Source organism: Asparagus officinalis, chromosome 4 (assembly GCF_001876935.1).
Source record: "Asparagus officinalis chromosome 4, Aspof.V1, whole genome shotgun sequence".
In the NCBI taxonomy this organism is placed as follows: domain Eukaryota; kingdom Viridiplantae; phylum Streptophyta; class Magnoliopsida; order Asparagales; family Asparagaceae; genus Asparagus; species Asparagus officinalis.
In genome coordinates this window covers 24,156,254-24,168,518 of record NC_033797.1, presented here as the reverse complement: position 1 = coordinate 24,168,518, position 12,265 = coordinate 24,156,254, and the positions used below count along the sequence as shown (strand labels likewise).

The window sequence follows — 12,265 nt, the reverse complement described above, 5'->3', positions numbered from 1 at the left end:
ATACATACATGGCAAGTATAATTGGACAAATTTGAACAACTATAAAACACAACTGATCTCAACCGTGCAATCTTTCGAGCTTCAACAACAAACACAGCTCCAAATACTAGAAAATATCCCACTTATCTTTTCACTCAAAACTCATCCCTCTCTCAGAACCCAAATCCCCAAATTTCTCAAATTACGGTTTCAATTATCTAGTCCAGCTATACATACATGGCAAGTATAATTGGACAAATTTGAACAACTATAAAACACAACTGATCTCAACCGTGCAATCTTTCGAGCTTCAACAACAAACACAGCTCCAAATACTAGAAAATATCCCACTTATCTTTTCACTCAAAACTCATCCCTCTCTCAGAACCCAAATCCCCAAATTTCTCAAATTACGGTTTCAATTATCTAGTCCAGCTCTAATGTCGGACCACGACAGGGCGACAAGAGGCTACGGGGGCAAAACCAATTGCCGCTGTGAAGTCCTTTGTGAAAACATCAAGGACTTCACAAAGCCAGGGATCTGGACTGAAAGTTTAATTATCCACCAGCGCTTCGAGTGTGTACCCGTACATGAAACATGTCGGACGTGGGTACATGAGCCTATACAACGTGTCGGGCTAACCTAGATCGTACGCTTACACATGATAGCTTGATAACAAATCACGAAAAAAACACAAAATTATGCTTTCTTCTCAATATATGTGGACCAAAATTCATCAAGTTATGTTGACAATGTGTGAGAAAACCGTCTCTTCTCTTTCCGAATTAAATAGACGGTCATCGCTACTATCAAGACTGGTATTATAGATATTATCTAATTATTCCAAAGTCTAACGCCTAGTTTGTTAATGCAGGAGTCCAATGTAACGAAATGCTCATTCTTACTTCCCATTAATGTGTATCAAACATAATATGTTTTTGAAAGTTTGAAAGCTCATTCCCTAGGAATCCTCCTCCCACAGGATTGAGCATTCTCAAATAATTGTTAAGATATGAGAATTCCCATTTACGTGATAATCAAAAAAATAAAAATTGTATGTCGACCATCGCCAACTATGACGACCACCGCCAACGACGACCGCCGGTGACATCAACCATTGTTAGCAATGTCGGTGTTCACAATTTTTTTTAATATTTACTGTTCTATTCCTTAATAGTAGCATCTAAATAGGAGAACGGGAACGAGCATTCTATTTTCTCAGAAGTAGTCCATTTTTTTGTAACCCGCTTCATTCCCTAATAGCACCCAAATAAGAAACTAAGAATGAGCATTCCATTCTCACAATCATTCATTTTTTTCATTTCCTGCTTCATTTTCAAATAGCACCCAAACGAGAAAATGAGAATGAACATTCCATTCTCAATTAATTCAATTCCTATGTGACGTGCCAAAGGAGGAGTAAGATCGTAATATCTAACTACACCTAAAGATTTATGAAGAGATAAACTTTAAAAAAAACCTAGGAGAAAAGGTTTTGAAACTAATGCATGACCTACAAGAAATCTGCACTATGTTTTTTTATGGCCGTATACACTGGCTAAAAAAACAATAGATTGATATTTTATTTGAAAAGGTTTAGGTGCTAAATTTATTCTTCTTTGAATTTAACAAAATCGCAACAAGGTGGAAGATATTGTTGATGAATACACCTACCTCGTTGGAGACCAGCAACGAAGGGGCTTCCTGGCTTTCCTTCATAGAACTTCCTCATACTATAAAAATATCAAATCTTGGCATTCCATCAATTCTCAGCTAGAAGAAGTGAACACTAGGATCATCAACCTTGCATCTCAAAAAGAACGATATGGTATTGAAGATGAATCAACTAGTTCACAAGCTCCTGAAACATATCGGCATCATCAAGATTACTCATCTTACTTTCTCGATGAAGAAGAAATTGTGGGCTTTAAGAAGTACAGGGATCTTTTGATCGGATGGCTAACTGAAGAGAAGCCACAGAGGACTATAATCTCGGTATGGGGGATGGGTGGCCTTGGAAAGACTACCCTAGCCATGGATATCTACAAAAGTCGAGAAGTAAGGCGGCACTTCAAGTGCAAGGCCTGGGTGGTCATCTCCAGCATGTACAAAACAGTTGATCTACTAAGAAAGATTGTGAAAGAACTCTTTGAGGAAAACGATGAGATGCTCCCTCAGAACATTGACGGCATGTCCATCAAAAGATTGATTGAGACAATTCGCAATTTTCTGCTAGGCGAGAGGTACCTTATTGTTTTAGATGATGTTTGGGATGCCAACGCTTGGTTCGACATTGATACAGCATTGCTGGATTCTAAATGTGGAAGTAGAGTCATTCTAACAACTCGAATCCACAACGTAGCTATGTTAGCACTTGAGACTCGTGTTCTAGAGCTGGTCCCCTTATCTGAGAGTGACTCGTGGCTTCTCTTCTGTAAGAAAGCATTCTGGAAGGATGGAGACAGAATTTGCCCACAAGAGGTGGAGTACTGGGCTAGAAAGATCACAGAACGATGCCGAGGCTTGCCGCTAGCCATCGTGACAATAGGAAGGGTTGTATCAACAAGGGAGCAGAAGGAAGTAGAATGGAGGAAAGTGTATGAAGGTCTCAAGTGGGAGATGATACAGGACAGTATGTCTGCTATGGTGAGAAATGTTTTGAGCTACAGCTTTAAGGACCTCCCACATTATATGAAAAATTGCTTTCTATATTGTAGCATTTTCCCAGAGGATCATCCTATAAAGAGAAAGAGGCTAATCCGATTGTGGGTTGCTGAAGGTTTAATCAGGAAAGTTTCGGAGAGGACAATGGAGGTGGAGGCAGAAGTCTACCTTGATGAGCTTGTCCATCGGTGCTTGCTTCAGGTTTCAAAGAGGAATTACTTTGGGCGCGTGAAGCTCTGCAGAATGCATGATGTAATCCGTGAGCTAACTCTTTCAATTTGTCAAAGAGCAAACTTCTGCAGAGTATACGTCAACGAAGAGGATGACTCAATTGGTGAAGCGCGCCGCCTATCAGTGCAAAAGGGCAGTGGTAATCTTCAATCAGGAAATGTATCCTGCACTCGTTCATTCTTCCTCTTCGACACGAAAAAAATGTCCTTATTGAATTCTGTATCAACTAGCTTTCGACTATTGAGGGTCTTGGATCTAGAAGGTGTTCCTATTGAGTCGATACCTAAAGAAGTCACAGGTTTATTCAATCTGCATTACTTAGGCTTGAGGAAAACTCAAGTTAGAGATCTCCCTAAAGGCATGGGAAGGCTTCAGAACTTAGAAACTCTAGATCTCTACGACAGCAGCATTGAGAGATTGCCTCATGGAGTGACGAAGCTGAAGAAGCTTAGACACCTATTTGTGGAAAAAATTCGTGATCAAACATATGCTGAAATTGGCAGCGATCCCGGTGTCAAGTCGCCAAAAGGTATATGGAATCTGACTAGCCTCCAGACTTTGCAGTCGACACAGGCAGATGAAGAGATTGTCCGAAACATGCGGGGCATGGTACAGCTCAGAACCTTGAGGATAACCAAAGTGAGAGCCAAACACTGCGGGGACTTATGTTATTCTTTATTAAATATGAGTCACCTAGAGAACTTGGACATTGCCGCAAGTAATGAAACGGAGGCACTACAGTTGGAAGAGTTGGAAGCAATTGCATGCCGTATGCAGAAGCTAGAGCTAAGAGCTCCATTGGAGAATGGTGTGGTTCCGAAATGGTTCAAATCTCTCACGAATCTAAGGCATTTGGGCCTCTCTTGGTCAGGACTGCACGAAGATCCACTTGCTTCCCTTGCTTCACTGCCTTACTTGGCTGTTTTAGGCCTCTACAAGGCCTATGACGGGCAAAACCTCTGCTTCAAAGCTGGGGGATTCAAGAAACTGAACATGCTGATGTTGGGGGGTTCGACAAATCTTGATTCGGTGATCATTGAGGAAGGGGCGATGCCGGGGCTGAGAGAGCTGTGCTTGCTGAGGTGCAGTGGGATGAGGCTGTTGCCCACGGGAATTGAGCACCTTAAAGCACTTCAAGAAATGTACCTGCTAGAGATGCCGGAGGAGTTTATCGAAAAATTTCACAGAGGAAGCAGTGACAACGAGGATGAGGATGTCCTACAGAAGGTTAAACATATTCATACTATCAAGCATGTTTTCCAGAGAGACAGCAGATGGGTATCAGAAATTCTTTCCAGATGAAACGTATAATACAGAGACATCGTACCATGCGAACATGCTGTATAGCACAAATTAGAGCTCGCAAAGTTCAGCGAGTCTTGGCCTTCATACTATATGTTGGTATTAGTACCTAGCATTGGGCATACATTTTTATCTGTCCCTTTAATCTTGGCGTTATTGTACTAATCCCTTCAATTATCTACAATTGCATACATCTAGATACTTCTGACTTTTGATAGAATCACCACCACACTTACGTATGAATAGCATGATTGAGAGCTAATTTTCAAAAGAGAAGAAAAAGAAAAGTATGCTTTTAATTTACCAGCTTCCGATTTTACATGAAGGACAAATTTTCAAAAACGATCTCTTTTCACATTTAATTCCATAAAAAGACTCATTTCCACAATATTTTCAAAAACCAACCTGGTTTCAGCCTTGGCGCTGAAATAAGGTCGGTTTTTGTGAAAAAACTTCCGAAACTTCATGGGAGTTCAACGCCCGTGAACTTTCATAGTTCAAAAAAAGTACCAACCTGGTTTCAGCAACAAGGTTGAAACCAGGTTGGTTTTTGAAAATATTACGGAAATGGGTCTGTTTTTGGGATTAAATATCCATATGGGACGGTTTTAAAAATTTGTCCTTACAAGAATCATCTCCCTTTTTCAAATCACAATCAACATAACTTTGAGCGTCATGAGCCACATAAAACTTAAACCATAAGGATATAAATTGTCTCCACCTAATCATGTGTACGTAGTATAAATTCCAACCAACACAACACCGGAAATTACAGGGTGTCCCACCCGGTTTATTTTTTCCAAATAAATTTTTTGTTCTTACTTAAATCTTGTATTTTTACATCAGTTTCAACTGTCATAACGCAGAACTATATTTGAAATTGTGCCAAAAATGGATCAAGTATCCTTGATCTTCTAGAAACGTAGAACTTTTAAAATGCTATGTTTCCCGATGGAATATGTTCTGAGATACAAAACCCTCCAGATTAATTTTGAAGATTAGTCTGACTAGTAACTCGGTATTTGCAAATGGACAGTAACCCTCTGTTAAGGCTATAGGCAAACTTATACAGAAGTTTTATGCTCGCTGGCAACTAAGATTTCTTCAGGTATGAAGACCCGGAGCCACCTGTTTTTAGCCTCCGCTAAGTCCTGTAGCAATACAAATACGAGCCTCATGAGTCAAAACTTAATCTTTTCAACTAAGCAACAGTTGCATTAGTGTAGAGCTTCATGACTTAAGACTGCACATAAAATTCATTACTTCTCTTGTTTTGCAAGCAAAAGGTGCGGTAAAAAGGAATATAATAATATAAAATCCAATTTAAAGAGTTAGAAAATGCAGGGCTGATCGGGAGCAGTCGTGATGTCACTGCCCTAGAAGATTAAGGACTCGCCTATCGCCCTGGCGCAATTTGTCCCCTCTCCCCTAGCGGTAAAAACCCCCGGAATCGGCCGGCCTCTGCACTCGGGCGTGAGTCACAGAGCTTATGCTCAGACGAAAAACGGTTGCCCAAAAAATAAATATAAATATGTAGCCGAAATTTCTTGGAGGAATAAGAGTAGAGAAAGAAGAGAGCTTAGAAGATGTTCTTCTCTTCGTTGGTGTACTTCTGAATGAGCTCCAAGCCTGTTTATATAGGTGAGGAGAAGTGTAACCCCCGCTGAATCCAAGGGACCGTTACGCACAAATCTTGCTTCCGTTACCCGCATGCAGCCGTTACAGAACGTGTAAAACGTGCAAAAATAAAAGCTTGAGAAGCAAAAATGTGTGCGTGTGCGGTGCGGCGTGGCGCGCGCGTGCGAGGCGTGGCTAGGCGTGGCGTGACGTGCGCGCGCGCGCGCGTGGTAGATATGCAAAGCCCACAAAACCCAAAACACTATTCAAAGCCCAATAAGGAGAAAACCATTATATATCCTTTACTATTCATCTTATTTTCCAATGTGGGACTATTCACAAAGGCAAAATTGCATTTTCATGAACAAAGCATCCAACAGTCCCCCCCAAAAGGCAATATTGACTGAAAATTCAAAATAATAAATAAATCATAAAATAAATATAGGTTGGGCAACCTTTCGTATCGTGAATTCGGGAGAGGTAGCTTTCGGCTTTGAACCTTTCCTTAGTAAGTTCATCGCCACCTGAGGGACATAATGGACTAGGCCTTGAATTAGGCCTCTTCGATCAGGTATTGATAAAAACACACATAATATGTTTTCATCTATTGAGCTAAGCGGGTTGAGCGTTAAAGGCCATGCTCACAAAAAATCGACTCATGAGAGTTTCTAGGGGTCAGCCCTGCCCCCCCAACCGCGGCCATCACGGTTCCTCTCACGTAGGTAAGTCCTCAAAGGGTACTACAGCTGTTTATTTAATACCCCCACAATACACGCGTTGGACTTATTAAGAGTAAAACTCAGCCTAGCCAGCTGTATCATAAGAGCATCGTCATCATAGAGAAGGGGTTGTAGCAAATGCTACATAATGATATATAAATATATCTAGGTCGATGCTCCACACGAGAGTCACTTGTCCAGCTTGTTTCTACCACATTGAACCGACATTGGGACTACGTCTCCAAATAAGGGTTGGGTTGTCGCTGTCAGTGACCTCATTTATGGCCTTAACCCCATCTCCCTCGATGAATCCAGAACCACACTCCTGGATAATCCCTTAGTCAAAGGGTCAGCAAGATTTTTCTCAGACTTTACAAAGTCCAAGATCACAACTTTGCCTATCAGGTATTGATAAAAACACACATAATATGTTTTCATCTATTGAGCTAAGCGGGTTGAGCGTTAAAGGCCATGCTCACAAAAAATCGACTCATGAGAGTTTCTAGGGGTCAGCCCTGCCCCCCCAACCGCGGCCATCACGGTTCCTCTCACGTAGGTAAGTCCTCAAAGGGTACTACAGCTGTTTATTTAATACCCCCCACAATACACGCGTTGGACTTATTAAGAGTAAAACTCAGCCTAGCCAGCTGTATCATAAGAGCATCGTCATCATAGAGAAGGGGTTGTAGCAAATGCTACATAATGATATATAAATATATCTAGGTCGATGCTCCACACGAGAGTCACTTGTCCAGCTTGTTTCTACCACATTGAACCGACATTGGGACTACGTCTCCAAATAAGGGTTGGGTTGTCGCTGTCAGTGACCTCATTTATGGGCTTAACCCCATCTCCCTCGATGAATCCAGAACCACACTCCTGGATAATCCCTTAGTCAAAGGGTCAGCAAGATTTTTCTCAGACTTTACAAAGTCCAAGATCACAACTTTGCCTAACAGGTATTGTACAAACTTATATCTTATTTGAATATGTCCGTTATGTTTTTTATTTACATGTACCTGCTTTAGAAGCTCTATGGTAGATCTAGAATCAGAGTGAATGGAAATATGAGGAGAGGGTTTAGGGACCAAAGGAAGTTCAGAGAGAAGATATTTTAACCATTCGGCTTCTGTGCAAGTAGTATCAAGAGCAATCAGCTTAGATTCCATGGTGCTCCTGGCAATTACTGTTTGCTTACATGATTTCCAGAATACAGCAGCACCACCAAAAAGAAATACATATCCAGATGTAGACTTTATACTGTTGGAATCCGTGACCCAGTTGGCGTCACTATACCCTTCTATAGCATCAGGGTAACCAGTGTAAGTCAAACAATAGTCAACTGTGCCTTTCAGATATTTGAATACTCTTTCTAAGGCAGTCCAATAATCTTTGTTAGGGTTGCTAGTATACCGACTCAGTCTCCCTACAGCATAAGCTATATCGGGTCTGGTTCGGTTGGATATGTAAAGAAGAGATCCAATCATCTGAGAATATTTTAGCTGGGAGACAGGTTCACCTTCATTCTTCTTCAAGGATATAGAAGAATCATAAGGTGTGGAAACAGGTTTAGAGTTATGAAAGTTGAATTTGATTAGCATTTTATCAATGCTATGGGAAAGACTCAAAGATATTCCTCTAGTGTGTCTAGAGATTTTCATTCCAAGTATCATGTCTGCAAGACCTAAGTCTTTCATATCAAAGTTTTTGGAAAGATAATCCTTAACCTTTGAAATTAATTCAAGTGTTGTTCCAAAGATAAGGATATCATCAACATAGAGACAGAGAATGACATAGTCATTGTTTATCACTTTAGAATAGACACATTTATCGTATTCATTCACAGTGAAGCCATATTGTGCAATGACGTTGTCAAATTTCTGGTGCCATTGTTTTGGAGCTTGTTTAAGACCATACAAAGATTTAACAAGCTTACAGACTTTGTTTTCCTGACCCTTGGCAATGAGGCCTTCAGGTTGGTGCATATAGATTTCTTCATCTAAATCACCATTCAGGAAAGCAGTCTTGACATCCATCTGATGTATGATAAGCTTATGGATAGCAGCAAAGGCTAGTAATACTCGGATAGTTGATATTCGGGCTACAGGAGAATATGTATCAAAATAATCAATGCCCTTTTGTTGAGTAAAGCCTTTAGCTACTAATCTAGCTTTAAATTTATCTATGGAACCATCAGCTCTGAGTTTCTTCTTGAATATCCACTTACAACCAATAGGTTTACAACCTGGAGGTAAGTCGGTGAGTATCCAAGTATGGTTTTCCATGATAGATTTAATTTCATTATCAATGGCTTCTTTCCAGAAAGGAGATTCAGGTGAATCCATTGCTTCTTGGAATGAGCTTGGATCACCTTCAACAAGAAAGGTAAGGAAGTCTTCTCCAAAATTCTTTTCGATTCTACCTCTTTTGCTTCTTCGAGGTTCAATATCAAGAGGTTGAAAAGAACTGGAAGATGGAAGATCAGAAGGAATGGATGATCTGGGATTTTCTGAGATTTTAGATTTGAAAGGAAAGATGTTTTCAAAGTAGACTGCATCTCTTGCTTCAATGATGGTATTGTTGGATATGTCACTGATTTCAGATTTGATGACTAAAAATCTGTTAACATTGCTATCTAATGCATATCTAATAAAAGCAGCATCTACAGTCTTAGAACCAATTTTTCTCTTCTTAGGTTCGGGAATAGCTACTTTAGCCAAGCAACCCCAAACCCGAAAGAATTCAGATTAGGAGATCTCCCCTTCCAATATTCATAAGGAGTTGTATCAGAATTTTTCTGGGCAATCCTATTGAGAATGAAGCAAGCAGAAAGAAGAGCTTCACCCCAGAGATTTTTAGGTGCTCCTGAACTGAGTAACATACAGTTCACCATGTCCATTAGGGTTCTATTCTTTCATTCAGCTACCCCGTTAGACTGTGGTGTATAGGGAGCAGTAACCTCATGAATAATACCGTGTTCTTGGCAATATTCAGTCATATGATTTAAGGTATATTCCCCCCCACGATCAAAACTTAGAATCTTGATCTTCCTGTCAAGTTGGTTCTCAGATTCAGCTTTGAACACCTTAAACCTATCTAAGACTTCATCTTAAGTTTTGAGAAGATAGGTGTAACAATATCTGGAGTGATCGTCTATAAAAGTCACAAAATACCTTCTACCCCCTCGGGTGAGAACTCGGTTAGAGTCACACACATCACTATGAATTAATTCGAGGGGTTCGGAGTTTCTAGTTATAGACTTGAAGGGTTTTTTAGTGTGTTTCCCTTGAACACAGATTTCACATTTAGATGAGGGATCATGAGAAGATTTAGGAATGAGGTTTAATTTACTCATTCTCTGCAAGGTTTGGAAATTGACATGTCCAAGTCGTCCATGCCAAACATCACAAGACTCAACAATTTGAATAACAGAAGACTCAGAAATTTCATTAGAACTGGAATTGATTACATTGAGTTTGAAAAGGCCATTACAGATAAAACCTTTTCCTATGAAAACATTACTCTTTGTAATCACAAATTTATTGGATTCTTTTACAATCCTATAACCAGCTCTAAGAAGAAGAGATTCACTAATCAGATTGCGACGGAGAGAAGGAACATGATAAACGCCTTGCAGATGAAGAACTTTCCCAGAAGTCATGGTGAGCTCTATACGTCCACTTCCTATTATTGATTTAGTGGAGTCATCTGCTAAGCTTATGCTTCCTCCACGTGATTCCTGATAATTTGAAAACCAAGAGCGGTCATTACAGACGTGGATATTTGCTCCGGAATCCAAATACCAATCAGTGGAAGAAGTTAGAGAATTTACAAGATGAGATGAAGAGGCTAACCTGAAGGAGGTTGGATTCATTTCAATCATATTAACTTTGTTGGATCCATTTCCTTTAGGGGCATGTTTGGCCGGTTCCTTTTTCTGAAAGAAACAGTTGTGAGCCATGTGGTTGGTTCTACCACAAACAAAGCAGAACTTCTCATCAGACTTATGGCTGGAAGAATTGGGATTTGGTTTGAAGGAAGACTTGTTGAAAGATTGTTGATTTTTCTTGAATTTCTTCCCTTTGGGTTTGAAATTCTTAGATTTAGGCTTATCCTCTACCAAGTTTACTTTAGCTTTTGTTTCATTCTTGGTGTTGGAATTTTGCCTATGCTGGTCTTCAATACGAATAGCCTTGAGGGCTTCAGTTAATGTTAGATCTCCTTGCTTGTGTCGGAGATCTCTAGCAAATCTAGACCAGGAGGGAGGAAGTTTATCAATCAAACAGGAAACTTTATAATCGTCAGTAAAAGTGTTTCCTTTTGATTGGAGATGACGGAGGAAATCTAGGAATTCATGAATTTGTTCATTAATGGGCTTGTCATCAACCATCATGAACTTATTGAAGGAGGAGGAGGTGAATTGCAGAATTCCGGCATCATCATAGCCATATTCTGCTTCAAGAGTATTCCATAGGTCTTTTGCACTTTTGAATTCATAATATATGTCATAAAGGTTGTCCGCAAGTGCACTAAGAATTCTATGACAACAATGATAGTTGATTTCTTCTGGTTTCATAGAGCAAGAAAAGGAGCTAGCACCAGAACCAGAAGTGGAAGGAGCAGGTTGAGCAGGATCAGGAGTCAAAAGTTGAGAACCACTAGTAGATGACTCAGAAGTGTCAATAGCAGATAAAAAGACCTAAGGTAGTGAGCCAGTATTTCATCTGATTAGCCCACCGTTTATAGTTAACACCGGTGAACTTCTCAGGTTTGACACTTTTTGAATGATCAGGAATTGCCATAAGTCCAATTCAAGTTTACTAGTCTAGGTAGATGTAATCTGATATAAAAAAGGATTTTGTCAATATTACTAGACCAGAAACTTAATTAAACCTGCTTTAAATCAAAAACTCTGAAAGTGAAAAGATAAAAGTTTTACTCGGGTAGTTTGGCCAGGTAAGGATAGTACTAGAGGTTGATCAAAGATCTATTAAGTACCTTGTTTTTTGCAGAGCGCTTGACGCAACCCTTAAACCTTGCCTTAGGCACCAACTAATCCAAGAAAACTTGAACCGGTTCACTTAAAGATTTTTTGTTTTTGACAGATACTGAAATTGAGCACAGAAGCAGCAAAGAATATAAATATATAATTTTTTTCCTTTTTTTTAAACTAATTTAGATGCAACAAATTAAAACAATTAACTAATACAACAAGAAATTACAATGAAGATTCGGGTGAACAGTAATCCCGATGAACAATATTTTTCTTTAATTTTTTTTAAACTAATTAACTTAACAGCAAGAAATTTTAATTAATTTCTAGATTGCTGTAAAAAGGAATGTAATAATATAAAATCCAATTTAAAGAGTTAAAAAATTCAGGCCTGATCGGGAGCAGTCGTGATGTCACTGCCCTAGAAGATTAAGGACCCGCCTATCACCATGGCGCAATTTATCCCATCTCCCCTAACGGTAAAAACCCCAGAATCGGCCGGTCTCTGCACTTGGGCGTGAGTCACAGAGCTTATGCTCAGACGAAAAACGGTTACCCAAAAAATAAATATAAATATGTAGCCGAAATTTCTCGGAGGAATAAGAGTAGAGAAAGAAGAGAGCTTAGAAGATGTTCTTCTCTTCGTTGGTGTACTTCTGAATGAGCTCCAAGCCTATTTATATAGGTGAGGAGAAGTGTAACCCCCGCTGAATCCAAGGGACTGTTACGCACAAATCTTGCTTCCGTTACCCGCATGCA

At 39.8% G+C, this 12,265-nt stretch overlaps 1 protein-coding gene across 1 annotated transcript in view; it reads left to right on the top strand.

The window, feature by feature from the left end:
• LOC109838361 (disease resistance protein RPM1-like) overlaps window positions 1-4,292 on the top strand; it is a 13,335-nt gene extending 9,043 nt beyond the window's left edge. The window contains exon 2 of the mRNA XM_020406812.1: window positions 1,625-4,292. Coding sequence (XP_020262401.1) covers window positions 1,625-4,177 — 2,553 coding nt within the window. The 3' untranslated portion in view covers window positions 4,178-4,292. The remainder of the gene's footprint in view (window positions 1-1,624) is intronic.